Genomic DNA, 21,135 nt, shown 5'->3' on the forward strand with positions numbered 1-21,135 from the left:
AAGTAAAACAGGTAAATTACCACCCTAAATCCTTATAAAGCAAATATGACAGATCTTGAATTTTTTATTTTGTTTCAAATAATAAGGATACTGGGAAGTCTCCCAAGACAAGAAATATAAAGAAGGCAAACGATAAACAGAAGTCAGCAATACTTCAAGGCAATACAAATACCATTAAAGATTAAACCCAAAACACTGGTTACCTTTGCTTCTTTTGAGAGTTTTGAGTTTTATTTTACACGTAAACCTTACGCTACATTTTTTTACCAGAATTGACTAAAAATTTTATGTCAAGCAAAAGTTATAATAACAACCGTGAATTAGTCTTACCCTATATGACGACATGAAAACTGCTATCCTTTCCTGAATAATTTTTTTCTTCATGCCAAAATCAGGAAAATGCCAAGACAGAACATGAAAAGCAAGAAACAAATGAAGAACTATTGCAATAACTTTTGAAGATGAGATATTCATTATAAAGAATTGTGATCTACATATTACAGCAAGACATATAGAGTGTACAGCAACAACTACGAAGTCCCCAATACAAATTGAAATTGTACGAACCAAAATAGGTAATAAACATATTCTAAGAGATTGAGAGCCCGAAAACTTAAGAGAGCCGACAGACCAGTATTTTCTACTTTTTTTTTGTAACACCCTGTAAAATTCGGCTTAGGTATGAATGAGTTAAAGGAGTAGTAAGGATATATTTTGAACATGTGAAGTCCTATCGGGATGATTATGGGTGAAAATAGTTGTTTCAAAATCAAGATGGAAAGTGAGGTGCATAAGATTTGACAAAATCGACTAAGTTTGCAGAAGGTCTGTCTTCCAACAGGGTTTAGTGAAAATGTGTAAGGAATTTGGGAAAATTCAAAGCATGAAAGTTGTAGGCCTTTGAAATAGCTTTCCAACAATATATTGTGGAGCCCAAACGGAGCTCTCTGTGCAAAAAGTTATGCCCGTTTTACAGAATGGTGCGTAACCACCGCGTTCGGCCACGTTTTACCACGACCGCGGTCGTGAGGCAGTGCTCCAGCTATTTACCGCGGTCAGGACCGCGGTCACGCCTACTGGGACGTGGTGGCCGACTTGGGAAGTCGTTTTTTTAGCCTTATTTCATCCCCACAGCCCCAAAACATAAAAACTTGCTCTACAAAGGAAAGCTCTCAAAAACCTAACTCCTTAAGGGTCCCTCCACCACCCAAGGTAAGTTTTAATGGTGATTCTAAGTTAATTTCAATTTCCCAACATCTTATTAACATGGGTAAACCCTCCATATCATTAGATATTCGATTGGGACATCATTGCTGAGAGAAGGAAGCCTAGAACTCGAATTCAAAGGGTTTGAACTTCAAAAAGGTAATGTCTTCACCCTCTAATTGATTCTAGCATTGGTTTAATGATTATAAACCCTAGTTCATGAGATATGAGTTGATGGGTTTGATAGAAAAGCATGAACGATTATGGGGTTGGGGTGTTGAGTGTTGATTATTGGTTAAGGGTGTTGTTTACCTTATGGGTGATGAAGAATAATGTTGATTATAATCATTTGAGACTTTAGAATTTATCTAGGAACATGAGATTGAGTTGTTGGGTGTAGAGACACCATTAATAAGGACTATGAAGCTTTATTTTCACCAAGTGTTTGATAAAATGCTTAAGTGACCAAAACATGAGCATCATAGCTAATATGGAATCCCTTCGACTTGTATTGCTATAGATTAAAGTTGAAAGGGTTGATAAATGTTGTATTACGCACAAGAGCAGGAAGTTAAGGTATGTGAGGCTAACTCTCTATGTTTGGGAATTTTAATGATTCTCCCTACACTACGTTTGTTTTACGACGTAACCAATTGCCTCAGAAATATAGTTAAGCCTAGTTCCTTGAATAGTTATAAAACTTCTATTCTCTAGCTTCATAACTCGTTCATGACTTTCATTCTGAACGTTGTGAGCTCAGTTCGTATTCAATATAGACTTGGGCTTGATGTCCCTGAGTCTCAGTATAGCTTACTCAGTATGTCATAAATAGTTAAAGTTTCAGTGTTCATAATCAGTTCAAGAATACATGTCTCAATCTAGTCCTATTCAGTATTCCAGTATTATGTAACTCAGTGTGATTCAGCATTTCAGTATCATGTATTGTAATATGATTCTCAGTTCCTGATTTTATATTCTTGAATGTTGAACACCTGTATTTGGGCCTGAGGCCGCAGATTATGTTTTATGCATCTTTGGGCCTGAGGCCGCAGTTATGTATACGTATACTTGGGCCCGAGGCCGCAGTTGTGTGTGCGCGCACACACACACACACACATATATATATTGGGCCTGAGGCCGCAGTTTCATATTCAGAGAAACAGGTTGTTCATCATTCAGAAGAGGGAGTATTCATATCCTTACTTCCTTGTTCAGTTATCAGTTTATCAGCTAGCAGTTCAGTTTCAGTATTTACAGTTCTTTTCTTCAGTTGTTTTACATACCAATGCAATTCAAATGTACTGACGTCCCTTTTGCCCAGGGCCTGCATCTCGCGATGCAGGTAACGATTTTCAGGTTAACGATTTTACTTGCTAGGACATCTCGTATCAGCTATTGGTGAGCCCCAGTCTTTCGGGGCCTTATCTCTCTTTTATTTTAGTCATTATAGTATTTCAGTTAATAAGGTATTTCGGGGACCTTGTCCCGGTAAACAGTTAGCATTTTCAGTATTCTTTAGAGGCTTCGTAGACTATAACCCAATCAGTCAAATATTAGCAGGCTTTCATGTGTTAGCCTTGTCGGCTACTTGTTTATACTTGCAGATCCTTCCGTATTTTCCGCATCTATGATATTTCAGTCAGACTCTTTAGTAGATTATCATGCTATATACTTACCTCTAGCTTATAGTTATACCACATGTTGATCCAGCCATACAGTTGGTTCGCTCGGTCACATGCAGTCAGGCAACGAGTGTCGTGTTACGCTGAGACCATGGTTCGGGGCGTGACAAAACTTGGTATCAGAGCCCTAGGTTCAAGAGTCCTAGGGAGTCTATGAAGCCGTGTCCAGTGGGGTCTCTTTTATGTGTGTGTGCACGCCACACATGTAAACAGTTGACCACCAAGACATCTAGGATTGTTCCATTTCTTTCATACTCTAGATCGTGCAGTTAGAGTTATGCTTTCAGGAATCTTTCTAACCCATGCGAATTGCATATTTCAGAAAAATGCCTGCAAAAAGAAAGTACACCAGGAGGGCCTCAGCTACTAGCCATGGGGCCACAACTAATGATGCTCAGGAGGAGGACACTCCGGCCCAGGGGGTTGCACCGGGCTCAGTGCCCAGTGCGTCAGACATGGATGTCAGGGGAGCTATCCAGCTTCTCACCCAGATTGTTGCTACTCAGGCTCAAATGTAGGGAATAAGTGATGTTCATGAGACGGGTAGTCCCAGGTCTAGGGAATTCCTCAACATGAAATCTCCCGTCTTCACAAGGTCCAAAAAGGATGAGGATCCGCAAAACTTCATTGATAGGTTCAAAAGATATTTCGAGTGATGCATGCTACAGACACTGAGGCAGCAAAGCTTGCTGCGTACCAGCTGAAGGATGTTGCCAACATTTGGTATGAAGCATGGGAAGAGTCCCGAGGGGAGGATGCGGATCCTGCGACTTGGAATGAGTTTGCAGATGCGTCCTTGAGCATTTTCTACCCATTGAGGTTTTGGAAGCTAATGCTTTGGAGTTTGAGAGACTCAGACAGAATGATATGAGTGTGAATGAGTACTACCTCAAGTTACTCTCTCTAGCCAAGTATGCTCCGAAAATGGTATGTGATATGAGGGCCAGAGTTAGGCGGTTTGTGTTGGGGCTTTCAGATGATTTGTTTGCTAATGCTAATATAGCTGCTCAAAATAATGACATGACCATCATTAAGATGGTTGCCTTTGTTCAAAGGAACGAAGACAGGTTGAAGGAAGAAGAGCGGCTACGGAGAGAGAAGGAGACAGTATTCAGCAAGAGAGCTAAGATTGCAGGAAATTTCAACCATGGGGGATCTCAAGCAGGAGGCAATCGCCAGTTTTTCAAGAAATCAAAATCAGGACCTGCTCCATCTTCAGCTAGTTCACCGGTTCAGAGGTCAAAGTTTAACAAGAAACACCAGAATTTCAGAACAGTAGACTCACAGTCCCAGGCTAGTGTGGGCTACAGAGTCCCCGGTTACCCTATTTGCAACACGTGTGGTAAGAGGCACCCAGGGTTGTGTCGTTTGAGCACAAATGGTTGCTTTTGGTGCGGTCAGCAGAGCCACTTCTTAAGGGATTACCCATCGGCAAAGCAGAACAATGGAGGCAATGTAGCTCAGTCCACTAATTCAGCAGCCCATCATAACTCTCAGGCCCAACAAAGGCGCGGTGCAGCAAAGTCTAATAATGCAGGCGGTGGTCGAAACCGCTTGTATGCACTGGCAGACCGTCAGGATACTGAGGCTCGTGGAGATGTTGTCACAGATATGCTAACAATATTCACTTTTGATGTCTCTGCTCTTATAGATCCGGGGTCCACCCTATCTTATGTAACCCCATGTATTGCTAAGAAATTTGGGAAAGAACCAGAAAAGTTGTGTGAACCCTTTGAAGTGTCCACTCCAGTTGGAGAATCAGTTATAGCAAGGTGTATCTATAGGGGATGTCCAGTCAAAGTGCATCATCGTCTTATTGCAGCAGACTTAGTAGAATTGGAGATGGTAGACTTCAATGTGATCATGGGCATGGATTGGTTAGAGTCCCGTTATGCCACAGTGGGTTGTAGAACCAAAATAGTAAGTTTTGAATTTCCCGGTGAACCAGTCTTAGAATGGAAGGGTGATGCAGTAACACCTAGGGGTAGGTTTATTTCCTATCTTAAAGCCAGAAAGATGATCTCCAAGGGATATATCTATCACCTAGTTCGAGTTAAGGATGCAGATGCTCAGATCCCCACTCTCCAGTCGGTACCAATTGTAAATGAGTTTCCAAAAGTGTTTCCCGAAGATCTCCCTGGAATCCCCCCGATAGAGAGATTGACTTTGGAATTGATCTACTTCCAGGCACTAAGACGATATCTATTCCGCCTTATAGAATGGCTCCAGCAAAGTTGAAAGAGTTAAAAGTCCAGTTGAAAGATCTTCTAGATAAGGGATTTATAAGGCCAAGTGTCTCACCTTGGGGCGCACCGGTCTTGTTTGTCCGAAAGAAGGATGGGTCTTTGCGTATGTGCATTGACTATCGTCAGTTGAATAAAGTCACCATCAAGAACAAGTACCCTCTTCCCAGAATAGATGATTTATTTGATCAACTTCAGGGTGCCCAGTGTTATTCCAAGATTGACCTCAGATCGGGATACCATCAGTTGAAGGTTAAGGAAGTTGATATTCCAAAAACAGCTTTTAGGACTTGATATGGGCATTTCGAATTTTTGGTAATGTCATTCGGTTTAACGAATGCACCAGCAGCTTTCATAGACCTTATGAATAGGGTCTTGATTTGTTTGTTATCGTGTTTATAGATGACATCTTGGTTTATTCCCGTAGTGAGACTGACCATGCAGAACATCTCAGAACTGTGTTGCAGGCACTACAGGATCACAAGTTATATGCAAAATTTTCTAAGTGTGAATTCTGGTTGAAATCAGTAGCGTTTTTGGGCTATGTCATCTCAGGGGAAGGCGTGAAGGTGGACTTTCAGAAAATAGAGGCAGTGAAGAATTGGCCTAGACCCACCTCAGTATCCGATATAAGAAGTTTTTTGGGTCTAGCAGGCTATTATAGGCGTTTTGTAGAGGGATTTTCTTCTATCTCGTCCCCTTTGACTAGATTAACTCAGAAGAAAGTCAAGTTTCAATGGTCGGACGCGTGCGAGAAAAGTTTTGAGGAGTTAAAGAAGAGATTGACTTCAGCTCCAATCCTGACACTACTGGAAGGAACCGAAGGGTTCGTTGTTTATTGTGATGCTTCAGGGATTGGTCTTGGGTGTGTATTAATGCAGCACGGTAAAGTCATAGCCTACGCGTCGAGACAACTCAAGGCTCACGAGAAGAATTATCCGACTCATGATCTTGAATTAGCAGTTGTGGTGTTTGCGCTTAAGATCTAGCGCCATTATTTGTATGGGGTACATGTTGACATTTTTACAGATCACAAGAGCCTCTAGTACATCTTCAAGCAAAGAGAATTAAATCTACGTCAGAGAAGGTGGCTCGAATTACTTAAAGATTATGATGTTGATATCCTCCATCATCCGGCGAAAGCAAATGTTGTAGCTGATGCTCTCAGTCGGCGTTTTATGGGAAGCTTAGCTCATGTTGAGGCAGACAAGCGAACTATGATGAAGGAAGTCCACCGCTTAGAAAATCTAGGAGTCCGACTTTTGGACTCCGAAAATGGTGGCGTTGTTCTCCAGAACAGGGCTGAATCCTCCTTAGTAGCCGAAGTAAAAGAAAAACAGTTCAGTGATCCCTACTTATTGTAGCTGAAGGAAGGAATTCACAAACACAAGACTATGGCTTTTGAACAAGGGGGGATGATGGTACTTTGAGATACAGAGGCAGACTATGCGTTCCAGACGTAGATGAGCTCAGAGAGCGGATTATGTCAGAAGCCCACAATTCCAGGTATTTTATTCACCCAGGTTCCACAAAGATGTATCATGATCTTAGGGAGGTTTATTGGTGGAACGATATGAAAAAGAATATAGCAGATTTCGTGGCTGAGTGTCCAAATTGTCAGTAGGTGAAAGTCGAACACTAGAGACCCGGTAACTCAGAATATAGAAATTCCCATTTGGAAATGGGAGATGATAAACATGGACTTCATAACAGATCTACCTCGCTCGTTCAGGAAGCATGATTCGATTTGGGTGATTATAGACCGACTTACCAAGTCAACTCACTTCTTGCCAGTGAAGACTGAAGACTACAGATTCGGCCGGGGATTATGCCAAGTTGTATATCAAAGAAATTGTCCGATTGCATGGGACTCCTTTGTCCATTATCTCAGATCGTGGTGCTCAGTTCACAACAAACTTTTGGAAATCCTTTCAGAAGGGATTGGGCACAAAGGTGAACCTCAGCACCGTTTTTCATCCTCAGACAGATGGCCAGGCGGAACACACCATTCAGACTCTTGAGGATATGTTGAGGGCGTGTGTTATTGATTTTAAAGGTAATTGGGACGATCATCTACCTCTCATTGAGTTTGCTTACAATAACAGCTATCACTCTAGTATCAAGATGGCACTGTACGAAGCTCTGTATGGGCGAAGGTGTAGATCACTAATTGGTTGGTTCGAAGTCGGAGAAGCGGAGTTGTTAGGACCCGATTTGGTCTATCAGGCTATAGAGAAAGTCAACTTGATACAAAGGCATTTGAAGACGGCTCAAAGTCGCCAAAAGTCCTATTCGAACGTGCGACGTAGAGACTTAGAGTTCCAAGTTGATGATTGGGTGTTTCTGAAAGTATCGCCCATGAAAGGCGTTATGAGATTTGGGAAGAAGGGGAAGCTTAATCCCCGCTATATTGGTCCATATAGAATCCTGCGAAGGATCGGACAGGTGGCTTGTGAGTTAGAACTGCCTCAAGAACTAGCTGCTGTACACCCGGTGTTTCATGTGTCCATGTTGAAAAAATTCATGGGAGACCCGTCTTTTGTGGTTCCTACAGAGATTATAGGGGTTAAAGATAGCCTGTCTTACGAAGAAATTCCAATGGTTATTCTTAATCGTCAAATCCGCTAGCTCATAACTAAGCAAATTGCTTCAGTAAAAATGCTTTGGAGGAATCAAAAGGTTGAAGAGGATACATGGGAAGCCGAGGAAGACATGAAGTCCAGATATCCTCATCTCTTTGAAGAGCAAAAGGAAAATGTGGAAGGTAATTAACCTTTCCATTCAGGTCTTATATTATAATCTCCATGTCTTTCAGTATTTACTCAGCTTAGTATTTAGTGATCACGTGCTCGTTCAGTTTGATATACATGTATTCATGATATTCCAGTAATCTCATACCTCCATCACACCCGTTTAATGTCCATAGATAGATAGTCGTAGTTGCAGCCAGGACCATCATTCGAGGACGAATGATTCCAAGGGGGAAATAATGTAACACCCCGTAAAATTCGGCTTAGGTATGAATGAGTTAAAGGAGTAGTAAAGATATATTTTGAACATGTGAAGTCCCATCGAGATGATTATGGGTGAAAATAGTTGTTTCAAAATCAAGATGGAAAGTGAGGTGCATAAGATTTGATAAAATCGACTAAGTTTGCAGAAGGTCTGTCTTCCAACAGGGTTTAGTGAAAATGTGTAAGGAATTTGGGAAAATTCAAAGCATGAAAGTTGTAGGCCTTTGAAATAGCTTTCCAACGATAGATTGTGGAGCCCAAACGGAGCTTTGTGCAAAAAGTTATGCCCGTTTTACAGAATGGTGCATAACCACCGCGTGCGGCCGCGTTTTATCGCGACCGCGGTCGTGAGGCAGTGCTCCAGCTATTTACCGCGATCACGCCTACTGGGACGAGGTGGCCTACTTGGGAAGTCGTTTTTTTAGCCTTATTTCGTCCCCCACAGCCCCAAAACATAAAAATTTGCTCTGCAAAGGAAAGCTCTCAAAAACCTAACTCCTTAAGGGTCCCTCCACCACCCAAGGTAAGTTTTAATGGTGATTCTAAGTTAATTTCAATTTTCCAACATCTTATTAACATGGGTAAACCCTCCATATCATTAGATATACGATTGGGACATCATTGTTGAGAGAAGGAAGCCTAGAACTCGAATTCAAAGGGTTTGAACTTCAAAAAGGTAATGTCTTCACCCTCTAATTGATTCTAGCATTGGTTTAATGATTATAAACCCTAGTTCATGAGATATGAGTTGATGGGTTTGATAGAAAAGCATGAACGATTATGGGGTTGGGGTGTTGAGTGTTGATTATTGGTTAAGGGTGTTGTTTACCTTATGGGTGATGAAGAATAATGTTGATTATAATCATTTGAGACTTTAGAATTTATCTAGGAACATGAGATTGAGTTGTTGGGTGTAGAGACACCATTAATAAGGACTATGAAGCTTTATTTTCACCAAGTGTTTGATAAAATGCTTAAGTGACCAAAACATGAGCATCATAGCTAATATGGAATCCCTTCGACTTGTATTGCTATAGATTAAAGTTGAAAGGGTTGACAAATGTTGTATTACGCACAAGAGCAGGAAGTTAAGGTATGTGAGGCTAACTCTCTATGTTTGGGAATTTTAATGATTCTCCCTACACTACGTTTGTTTTACGACGTAACCAATTGCCTCAGAAATATAGTTAAGCCTAGTTCCTTGAATAGTTATAAAACTTTTATTCTCTAGCTTCATAACTCGTTCATGACTTTCATTCTGAACGTTGGGAGCTCAGTTCGTATTCAATATAGACTTGGGCTTGATGTCCCTGAGTCTCAGTATAGCTTACTGAGTATGTCATAAATAGTTAAAGTTTCAGTGTTCATAATCAGTTCAAGAATACATGTCTCAATCTTGTCTATTCAATATTCCAGTATTATGTAACTCAGTATGATTCAGCATTTCAGTATCATGTATTGTAATATGATTCTCAGTTCCTAATTTTATATTTTTGAATGTTGAACACCTGTATTTGGGCCTGAGGCTGCAATTATGCTTTATGCATCTTTGGGCCTGAGGCCGCAGTTATGTATATGTATACTTGGGCCCGAGGCCGCAGTTATGCGCGCGCGCGCGCACACACACACACACACACACACATACATATATATATATATATATTGGGCCTGAGGCCGCAGTTTCATATTCAGAGAAACAGGTTGTTCATCATTCAGAAGAGGGAGTATTCATATCCTTACTTCCTTGTTCAGTTATCAATTTATCAGCTAGCAGTTCAGTTTCAGTATTTAGAGTACTTTTCTTCAGTTGTTTTACATACCAGTGCTATTCAAATGTACTGACGTCCCTTTTGCCCGGGGCCTGCATCTCGCGATGCAGGTAACGATTTTCTGGTTGACGATTCTGCTTGCTAGGACATCTCGTATCAGCTATTGGTGAGCCCTAGTCTTTCGGGGGCTTCTCTCTCTTTTGTTTTAGTCATTATAGTATTTCAGTTAATAAGGTATTCCAGGGACCTTGTCCCGGTAAACAGTTAGCATTTTCAGTATTCTTTAGAGGCTTCGTAGACTATAACCCAGTCAGTCAGATATTAGCAGGCTTTCATGTGTTAGCCTTGTCGGCTATTTGTTTATACTTGCAGACCCTTCAGTATTTTGTGCATCTATGATATTTCAGTCAAGACTCTTTAGTAGATTATCATGCTATATACTTACCTCTAGCTTACAGTTATACCACATGTTGATCCAGCCATACAGTTGGTTCGCTCGGTTACATACAGTCAGGCACCGAGTTACGCCCAGACCATTGCGTGACTTTTTTTTTTGGGGGGGGGGGACAAAGAAGCCATACAAGTAGATGATAAAAAGTTCAATTTTCTTGTTGATTTATGCAGAGAAAAGGACATGAAAATCATCCATCAATCAGAAAAACAAAAGAAGAAGAAGAAAAACATCTTCAAAAAACCACTTACGTAAAAAGCTTAGCAGCCATCTGCAGATGAAACCTGGACTTTTCATCTTTTATAACTGATGAGTCATGTTCTTTGCCCGGAGAGAATTCTATGTTTCCTAGGTGTAGAATTGCTGCCAAGGTACGAAATATTGCTTCCTGTTATTGAAAGGACAATGCAATGCAATAATTAATGAAGTAGAATAATTATGCTACTAAACAAAGAAATATTGATTAGGATAATAAACTACAGCTGCAAAACCTGTTCCTCCTGAGTGATTCCAACAATGTCCATAGCTCTCCTTGTCTTGATATACTCCTCAGCATTGCTAACTCCATCTAGCTCATAGGTTTTGCTCTGGTTCAAGTAGTGAAAATCACTCGGATGACCTAGCTTGTACCTCTCAGCATCCTGAAGAAGTAAGAACATAAAAGAGAAATAACCTTAAACTTTTACTGTGATAGTCAAATCGCATCAACTAGCCACTTGGAACAACCTAAACTACAGCATACACATCAATGATGTCACCACATAGAAGTTAATATACACACAAGGAAAAGAATATCAGAACACACATTTCACTTGGCATGAAGAATTTTTTTTGAAAATGAAAACATGAAGAATTTCATGAATTAAACATCATAACCAAGCACATGGAGGGAAGAAAATACCATTCCGGATGCACATAATTGATAAAAGCAGTGATAATTCCTCTCAGGATTTGTTATCTGAACAACGCGAGATCTCTCCAGAAGATAAGTCCTAATTGCAGCACCAGATATTCTACCACTTGCATCAAATTGGATCTCAACAAACTTGCCAAAACGACTGCAAGACACAAGGATTAGAGGTATTAATCATAATTCAATTGACCTCAAGAATGGCTGCCCCATGTTCTGCTATCACTTTACTGAATAAGTACAAGTTCAACAATTACAATTAATTTGAAATAACAAGTTTCATAATAAAATGGTGAAAGACAAGACAGAGAGATTCCATATAAAGGAGAAAATTATGCTTTTACAGAAAACAAAGAAACCAGCTTCACCGCTGAAATAATGAACATCACCGATTGCATCAAATGATACATGTGAGCAATGCGAACATTAGTAGTCAAAAACACACCTTGAATTGTCGTTCCTAATAGTACGGGCATTGCCAAAGGCCTCCAGCAACGGGTTAGACTAGACCAAAAATGAAAAAGGATTAAGAGTTAGTAATCTGAACCTTTTTAACTGCAAAAAAAATCAACCAAATTTAATCATCAATGAAAGAATTTCACTAAAAAACAAAAAAGAAAAAGAAAAGGGAAAAAGAATCTCACTACAGTAAATAGAAAACACTGAAACAATAAAGAATCATAGAGGATGATCTCCAAGCAATTAGAATTGCATTAGCAATCTTAACCTAACTGGCACTACATCTAGATTTTGATGATGAAAAAACACTAGGCTAGAAACTAACTGTTCCAATGACATGAGAATGACAGTAAGAACACTACAGTTTATTTATTGAGCTTTAGTCTGTCATTTGCTGATTTGATGGAGAAAGAATGTTGTCAATTCGCGTGCAAGAAGAATGTTGATGCTTCGTAAGGTAATGGGATAAGATGATTAGTCCTTTACATCTGGAAAAGGAAGGATGCTATCCCTCCCAGTCTGAGCCACATTAGCTTTGTTAGATAGTTATGTGTAAATAGTCCTAATCCCATATGTAGTAAGAGTAGAGTATGTCCTAGTTTCGTATGTAGTAGGAGTAGAATATGTCCTAGTCCTATATGTAGTAGGAGTAGAATATGTATTATATATAGGGGTTATTGTATCATTGTTAATAAATAGATTTTTCTCCCGTGCATTCTCACATGGTATCAGAGCTTCAGTGAGAAAATTATCGCTGAGCGTCATTCCAGCGCATCCGGGAAGAAAGATCTCGTCGCCGTGCAATTTTCCGGCAACTTCGTTTTGTTCCCAGGGTTCATCACTAATACAATGGTGTTGTGCATATACCAATACCACCATCAGATCTGAAACCCTTGTGTGACCAAACCCTAGAAATTCCAGTCCCATCTGAACAAAAAAGTCAGTCACCGTGCGTCTTTCTGGTTGACGACTCAAGATTGAATTGCGTTATTTCCTCATCGGTAAGTGTTGTGCGAAAACCAACACTATCATCTTGTTCGGGAAATTCAGGCGACAAAACCCCAATCAATCGCTCCGGCAGAAAGTCATGTGCCTCCACGCGCCGCCAAAATTAGGGTTTCGGCGAGCTACATTAACTTTTCCAACGTGTGTGAGCCATTCCGGCCACTTTTTGACAAAACTTCTTCAGGACAACTTACTTGTCCAGTGATTCCGAACCTACCCATATAGATTACATCAAATGCTGACAATTTTTATTTTCTCCGGCGTGAACATTGCACTTTTTCCGACGTAAACGGTTCACTTTTTCCGACGTAAACGGTTCACTTTTTCCGGCGTAAACAGTGATTTCCAGAATTCTATTTTCTGTTGGTGTTTGAGAATCTATTTTGTAGTGTGGAATTTGGCATAGTCTCACTATTTTCAAATTTTTCTGGAGACTTTTCGGCATCATCAACCACCTGGTTTTGTTGCTCAAGGGAGTCTAGTGGCCTTGTATGTCGAATGATCAGCTTGCAAATATTTTCACCAAGTCCCTCACTGATCCTCGTATTAGTTACATATGTAACAAGCTCAGTACATATGATTTGTATGCACCGGCTTGAGGGGGAGTGTTAGATAGTTATGTGTAAATAGTCCTAGTCCCATATGTAGTATGAGTAGAGTATGTCCTAGTCCCGTATGTAGTAGGAGTAGAATATGTCCTAGTTATATATGTAGTCGGAGTAGAATATGTATTATATATAGAGCTTATTGTATCATTGTTAATAAATAGATTTTTCTCCCATGCATTCTCACAAGCTTCATGACAGGAACATTCATTGTTGCGTGCAGATTTACAGGTTCCTCTCGTATGACATCCCTCATCACAATGTGAAATGTTTTGATCTGATCAGTTTTTCTTTCCTGGGCGCATTTAGCAAACTGTTGGAATGAACAGCCATCCAATAAGTTTATGGAGATGCCACCTCCAGTGCAGTTAAGATGCATAGAAGTCTTGACAAAGAAATGGATTATAAAATTTGTGCATCTATTTTGTCCACGTAGCTCGATCTGAAGCTTGAACATCTGAATGGTTTTCTAAGTGAATATCATATCCTTAAGAACTGTTGTGTTAGTTGAACCCAATACAGCGAGATTCAGACACTGCTGATAGGCTAGGAATAAGCGTCATGAAAGGGCAAACTGGATGGAGTGATAGTGGTCTACTGAAATGGCTGCACATGCCAGCGCATGTACTGATAAAGAAAGGGCTCTGGTTCCGCATGTGAGGTACACGAGACTCTTCTGAGGTCAACACTTGTAATTTGAGGTAGATGTCTACATGCTTTCGCTATTACTGAGAGGATATAGTGGACCTCTACTGGAAGTTGCAAATTGAAGAACCAAGATCTGTCATATTGGCTCTGTTTCAGTGTTTTGCTTTGTTTTTTTTTCTTTAATGAGAAACCAGAGGATGGACTCACACTTGACTCTGATAACATGTAAAGATTTGAGAATGAAACTTATTATTCCCTCAAGCCAATGAAGAAAGATAATGTTTACAAGTTTACAAGTAATCCCAAGAAAACGAAGAGCATGTCATTGCAACCCATAAATCTCTGAATTCCACAGTTATACGGGTTCGGGATTTTTCATATTTACAAGTCATAGTATCTTGCTTCATTTTCATATTCTTAACGTATTTAAAAGGATGGATAAAATATTGCATCTCCACTATTATCATTTCTAATATATATGAGGAGCCAACTCAATTTTCCCAAGCATAAAGAGTACTCAATTGAGTAAAACTCTATCTCCCTTCTTGTTCAAATTGGTTAGGGTAGTCTTGAGCAGAACGATAGATACAACAGCTGGAGAGGACGGCTAAAAGGTTTCAGGATGCAAATAGCTCAGATCCAGGCAGTATCTCTTACATTTTGTATGAGGATGACACAATGGTTCTTGTGATGCTGATGTGATATTGTTAAAATTCCTGAAAATAATCCTAATAGCCTTTGAAGTTGTTTTAGAGTTGCGCATCATCCTGGAAATAAATTACATTATATCCCATGAATGAGGTGGAAAGCGTGCAGCAACTAGCAGAGGTTTCTACAAATTAGCCTTCTGCCCGCCAACCTATCTGACTCTTCCCGTAGGGACAAGCAAAGCTTTATCACTGTTGCAAGGGGTTATTGAGAAGTTTGAGGAAAAAATAAGATTTTTGGAAACAGCATTATTTATCTTTTGGAGGTAAGGTAACTCTAACAAATAGCGTAATTGATATCTCACCTGCTTATGCTATGTCACTGTTTCCACTTCCAAAGAAGGTGGAAAAGCAGCCTACAAAGTAGAGTGCTTTTCATGGTTAGTAGCTAAAGAGGGTCTGGTGCAAGAGGTATGACTATTTGCAACAGATGTGTCAATAATTTCCTGAAGAAAATTATGAAGACGCAAAGCACCCCTTTTTTTTTTGGAAGGAAAAAGTTAGGCAAAGCACTTATTCATCCACAGCAGAATCACAAATCAGATCCGGCACATGTCTATGAATTTGCTTAAGTTAAATGGTGAAAATCCCCTAAAGACCTACAACTTTGATGGAATAGAAGAAGACTACAAAAAGATGATAAAAGGTTGTGGACCACTACACTAGAGGCTATAAGTTTTTTTTTTTTTGGGGGGACAGAGAGAAATCAAAGATACTATAAAGCAAAAAAGAAAAATCTGTGTATCTTAAAGCATAGATGTTTAACTCTCATAGCCTTTTGGTGCAAAAATGCAAATGTAAGAAGTAGACAGGATGGTTAATTTCCTTGATTTTTTTCACACGTAGCTAGTGTTGTAATATGCATACTACTGGGTTTGTACTACTTATCCATTGCACTCTCTAGTGCTCTTCTTTAATAAAATTTTCATTACATTTTTAAAAGAAATGGAAAATTAGCTGCATAAGTTGAGGAAAAATTTTCCCTGTGGGAACGCAACTGTCAAGAAAAGATATTCCGTCTTATGAAATGGGAGAAGTGTCTAGAACTAAAAAAGATGGTAAGTTAGAGGTTAGGGCTAAGTAATCTGATCCTTCAGTAGAAGTTTATTATATAAGTGGCTTTCGGGATGTAGAAGCTTATTATATAAATGGCATTGGAGATGTAATGGAGAAGATGGGTGCTCTTTGGAGGGGAGTGGTCTTTGCAAAGTATGTGATTTTTAATAATTTAAGTGCTAAAGTGGCACAAGCCCCCCATGAATATGGTTTCTGTGTAACTATATAATAAGCCTTTAGCCAGAATTCAAGCCTTTCACAACAGTCACAGTTGGAAACTGGCATAAATCAAGTTTTCCGAGTGATACAAGGTGAGAGAAATACCGCAATATAAATAATTTGGCGGTGCTACTGGATGCAACTGTAGCGCATACAGATCTGAGAAAGTATGGTATATATAATACTAAGAAGAGACTTGTCAGACTGGAAATGGACAGCCAAAATTGTTGGCCAGGTTGGAGGAGAAGGGACAGAATAGTGAATGCAAAGACATGTTAAGAGTGGATAACTGACAGTAGAGGTACTTTTACTGCCAAATCTAGCTATAAAACTTTATTTTCAACAAAAATGGAGGCGTGACTTTAGAATGCAATCTGTGAAACCACGGCATCCCCTAAGGTGGCACGCTTTGGGTGGATTGCAATCAATGGAATTTACTCACACGTGATAATCTAATGAAGAGGAGAATTTTACTATAAAATAGATGTCATATGTGTGAAGTGGGAGAAGAAACTGTAGCTAGCTTCCATCATAGCTCATAAGGAAGCATGTTATCTGTACTTCAAATCCTATCTAAAGCTGCACTTTCTTGGTGCTTGCAGTAAATAATAACCATACCTGACTACTTCTTTCGAGTTATAAAAGAAAGTTGCTCTCACCAACAAAGACAAAGTTGAAGAAATTGAAAAATACATTCTAATGAAGCTAATAGATCACTAAGCAATCAGTCCCATCCAGGGAGATGCTATTCCTATGTCGACATGCCGAAAAATATGACACCCTTCTGAGAATATAACAATCTAGACCCAATAATGGAAATTCATTAAAGTTACAGAGAGAACCACCATGAGATGTTTTGCCTCTAAAACCATTAAGCAACAGCCAGCAAGTTACCTCGAGAACCTGTTGTTCAACTGTTCTGTCATCATCAGCAGCACGACCACCAACATAGGTAAGGTATTGCATTATCAATTTTGTTGTCTCTGTTTTCCCTGCTCCACTTTCGCCACTAACCAATATAGATTGGCTTTGGTTCTCAGACATCATAGCCCTAACAAAGAAATTTGAGCAAAAATAGATCACCATTTGGTTCACTTTTGGCAAACCTAACTAGATCCTCAAATGACCAGTCACCAAACCTGTATGATGCATCAGCCACAGCAAACACATGCGGGCTAAGCTCACCGAATGGAGCTCCTTTATATTGCTCCATCATGTGCACGTTGTACAGATGAGGAAGTTTAGTGAATGGATTGACAGCAATTAAGATGCTTCCTGTGTACGTCTATTAAAGGGGAAAAGGGGGAAAAGCAATTATATCACAATGCATAAGTAGGATGACGGTGTTAGAGCATATGAAAAAATGGCTATTTAAGTTAACATCGACAGGAACTGCAACTACTGAAACCCCCCAGGCAAGAGCAATGATTCTTAACTAAAGCTACTGATTTTAAGCACATTGTTATATGCAAATAGCTTTTGGTTCAAAATTTAGGTTAGCACACCATATGTCAAAATCGATGAGACATTCTAGAATCAGTGGCGGATCTATGTGGAGGGGCAGGGGTTCACATGCACCATGCTCCTCTTCCTAGACTATGTATAACAATGCTATATATCTTGAAAACTACTTAAATACAAGTGTATGCATCCAAACTCAAAGAGTCATATGGTGCAATTACTGGTGCACCTTTATAAGTGAGTTTGGGGGTTAAATCACATGTTTGTCTTCTTGTTTTTTTTCCTCTCTTTTTTCCTAGAATTGGACCCACCCATGGGGATGGGCAAGTCTGGTATCCCTTCTTCATTTTAGTTAAGTACTTTTATTTTTCTTTGTTTGGTTTATTCTTTCAAATTTTTAAATTCCCACACATTGAAATCCATATTCTCCTATTGTTGCTGTAAAAGTTTGTTTAATTCAACAAATGTCTATATTAAAACTAGCAGCAGTGGAGGATATAGTATATAGTCAATGGGTTTTACTGATCACAACATTTGAACAGGGAGTGTATATATATATATATATATATATATATATAAATCTAACCTATAGTTTTACAGTGCAATGGGTTCAACGGTAAGAATCTAAAGGTTGAACCTATGAAATTTAAATCCGGGATCTATTTATTCGTAGTAGTCCACCAATCTTCTTGAAATCCTAGATCTATCCCTGTCTAGAAGGCCCGCACAAGATATAGCTTCAAATCTTTCCTCACCAAAATATTTTCAAGGATATACTTTAAGCAAATATTGCAAACACATTGCAGCAGTCTGGGGGCAAATATCAACTGCTACAGTGAATAAACTCAATAAAGTGTATCAATTAAGCCAGAGGGCCCATTTGAGTAGAATAACAAAGTAACATCCAGAACAAGGTAGATATACTATTCATCTACCAGAACAAAAGTAGAACAAGGAATTGAACAAATATGGCGCAGGTTGATAATGGAATTTCATTGACTTATTCCTAAAACCCTAAATGGATCGAATGCAGAACCATTTTAGCAGCTTTATTTTACTTTTCTTAGTACTCCATATAGACACTAGTAAGAATAACACTACTTCAAGAAATAAGATAAAGATCCATTAATTAAATTATGATACATTATGTTTTCCTTCCTCCTCCAACCAACCACTATACAATAAGCTTGTAACCCTGCTCCACGCCCAAAGCATCTTTCTTTAACTGGTAGGTAAAGCTAGAAGAGGCATCACTAACACTATGCGCAGACATGAAAGCTCTATCAATAGAAGGATTCAAGTTTTTTCTTAATTTATAAAAGAGAAATTATCAAGAAATGTAAAAATGAGAACTAACATAAATTTCATTAAGAGCATATCTTCTCTGAAGATTGTCTAAAACACCGGGTTCATTCAAATAAGTCAATTTGGTCATGTCATCAACTCCTCCATGGTCTGCCTCTTCATCCCTTGGGTACAACTTCTCCGGTAAAGCTAACATCTACAAAAATTAATTAACATTTTTCAATCAACCCATTTGACTAAAAAAAATTGGTCAAAATCAACAGAGAAAAATTCAAAATTTGAAAGTGCTCTCACTTTCTTCCCAGAATCAGTAACGACTTGAACTTGTTTACCGATAAAATCAGTCACTCCAGCTGCAACCCAGGCGGAACTTTTGTCTTCGACCCATACTTTAGAGCCCTTTCGCAGTGTCATTTTTTGGATTTTGGATTAGCTAAAGCGGCATAAAATATCAACTATCAACTATTCTGTGTGAAAAAATGGGGATTTTTTGGATTTGAAATTTGAAGTAGCATCAGCAATTAGAAAAACCCTAGAGAGAGAAAGTTCAAAAAAAAAAGGACGATATCAAGAGAGAAGAAAATATTGATTTTATCAGCTTCCCGCCCTAAAACCAAAAATGGAGCATCTGACACAGTCCAAATTTTTGGCCTTCTGTTGCCTAGCGTTTTCTTAAGAGTATATTTACTAAATGGGGAACTTAGAGCTCGTGATAGACAAATTGAGGTAGAATTTTTGAAAACTTTCTTAATTTGGATAGAATTGTTCCAAGTTTTAATTTTGTTCCATTTACTACAAAATTGATGGTTAACCGTTAGAATTAGATGCTTCTTCTGTGTAATAATCTTTGTCAAACTAAAGTATTAAGATATACACAAAAGGTTTATATATGTACTTCGTTATATTTTAGGTCTAAATATATTTTTGTCGTAATATCATTGGTTCAAATATACTTTTCTTTTGTTAAGTTTGTCCAAGGTAAACATCCAATCTTATGTGGCACTGACATTTGATGAGGTGGATGTCACGTGGCATCCATCTCATTACACCTAACCCATTTTACCCCTCTCTATTTATTTTTTTTACCACTAAAATTTTCTTTTCCTCTACCATCATTGTCGCCATAATCGACACCATGAACAATATTGGATTTTCAGCTAGTCAACTCAGATCAAATTAGAGTATCTTAACAGTATGAGACTGAATGATGCCATCTAGCAAATGCTTTGAGCACTTGGGTCTACAAAAAAAAATACGTCAATTGGTCACCCCCAATATACACATTAGTAGTAGATAAAGAGATTATCTAGTTTCTCGAGGAAGAGAACTTCACCTGAAATTCAAGAAGTTTCGGATTGTATTGAATCTAATACGAGTGATGAGTCGAGAAACAAACATATATAAAAAATTAAACTTTACAACAACAACAACAACAACAATAACTCAGTAAAATCTCACAAGTGGGGTCTGGGGAGGGTAGTATGTACACAGACCTTATCCCTACCCCGAAGGAGTAGAGAGGTTGTTTCCGAAAGACCCTCGGCTCAAGATAATAAGAAAAAATAAAAGGAGAGAATATTAGTTTCACCATAGTGATCATAGGAAAAATAGGAACATAAAATGCAGAAGAAAAATACAAGGCAGAAATGATGGCTAGTAAATAGGTCCTGCATCGAAAAGATAAAATATTAAGACACGACAATGCCCCTAGCTATTTTAGACAAAAACCTTACCAAACTAGGCTCACAACGGTACAAAGTAACGTAAGACTCAACTACCTCCTAGCCTACAACCGTAATACTCGACCTCCACAACTTCCTATAAAGTGTCATGTCCTCGAAAATCTGAAGCCTCGCCATATCCTACCTAATCACTTCTTCTTAATACTCCTTAGGCCGCCCTCTACCTCTTCTCGTGCCCTCCACAACCAGCCGTTCACACCTCCTTACTGGAGCATCCGGGCTTCTCATCTGTACATGCCCGAACCATCTGAGCTTCGCTTCCCGCATCTTATCATCAATGGGAGTCACGTGCACCTTCTCTCGAATTTCATCATTTCTAATCTTGTCCATCCTAGTGTGCCCGCATTTTAAACTTTGAAGTACAATATTGTTCGTGGTGGCGATAATAGTGGCAATGGTAGTGGAGGAGAAGAAAAATTTTGTGGTGGAAAAATTAGAAGGGATAGGTAAAATAGGTTAGGGGTACTGAGGTGGCTTGCCACCTCTTCAAATGTCGAGGACACATAAAATTGGATATTCACCTTGGACAAACTTAACGGATATTTGAACAAATAGTATAACGGTAGTGATATATTTGGACCCAAAATATAACGAGGGGTATATTTAAGCTTTTTATTACATCTCGCATTTTCGTATGTTAAAATTTTGTCGTA

The 21,135-nt window shown here is 39.1% G+C and overlaps 1 protein-coding gene across 1 annotated transcript in view; it reads right to left on the minus strand.

Annotated features, from left to right (window-relative positions):
* The window catches only part of LOC104241003 (myosin-15), a 52,911-nt gene extending 33,476 nt beyond the window's left edge, over positions 1 to 19,435 (minus strand). The window contains exons 1-8 of the mRNA XM_009795903.2: positions 19,035 to 19,435; positions 18,793 to 18,936; positions 17,114 to 17,259; positions 16,869 to 17,025; positions 11,721 to 11,779; positions 11,267 to 11,423; positions 10,857 to 11,006; positions 10,617 to 10,753 (exon numbers count right to left, since the gene is read on the minus strand). Of these exons, the coding sequence (XP_009794205.1) occupies positions 10,617 to 10,753; positions 10,857 to 11,006; positions 11,267 to 11,423; positions 11,721 to 11,779; positions 16,869 to 17,025; positions 17,114 to 17,259; positions 18,793 to 18,936; positions 19,035 to 19,154 (1,070 nt within the window). The 5' untranslated portion in view covers positions 19,155 to 19,435. The remainder of the gene's footprint in view (positions 1 to 10,616; positions 10,754 to 10,856; positions 11,007 to 11,266; positions 11,424 to 11,720; positions 11,780 to 16,868; positions 17,026 to 17,113; positions 17,260 to 18,792; positions 18,937 to 19,034) is intronic.
* Positions 19,436 to 21,135: the final 1,700 nt, after the last annotated feature.

The sequence above is a fragment of the Nicotiana sylvestris genome, chromosome 8 (assembly GCF_000393655.2).
Source record: "Nicotiana sylvestris chromosome 8, ASM39365v2, whole genome shotgun sequence".
NCBI lineage: Eukaryota > Viridiplantae > Streptophyta > Magnoliopsida > Solanales > Solanaceae > Nicotiana > Nicotiana sylvestris.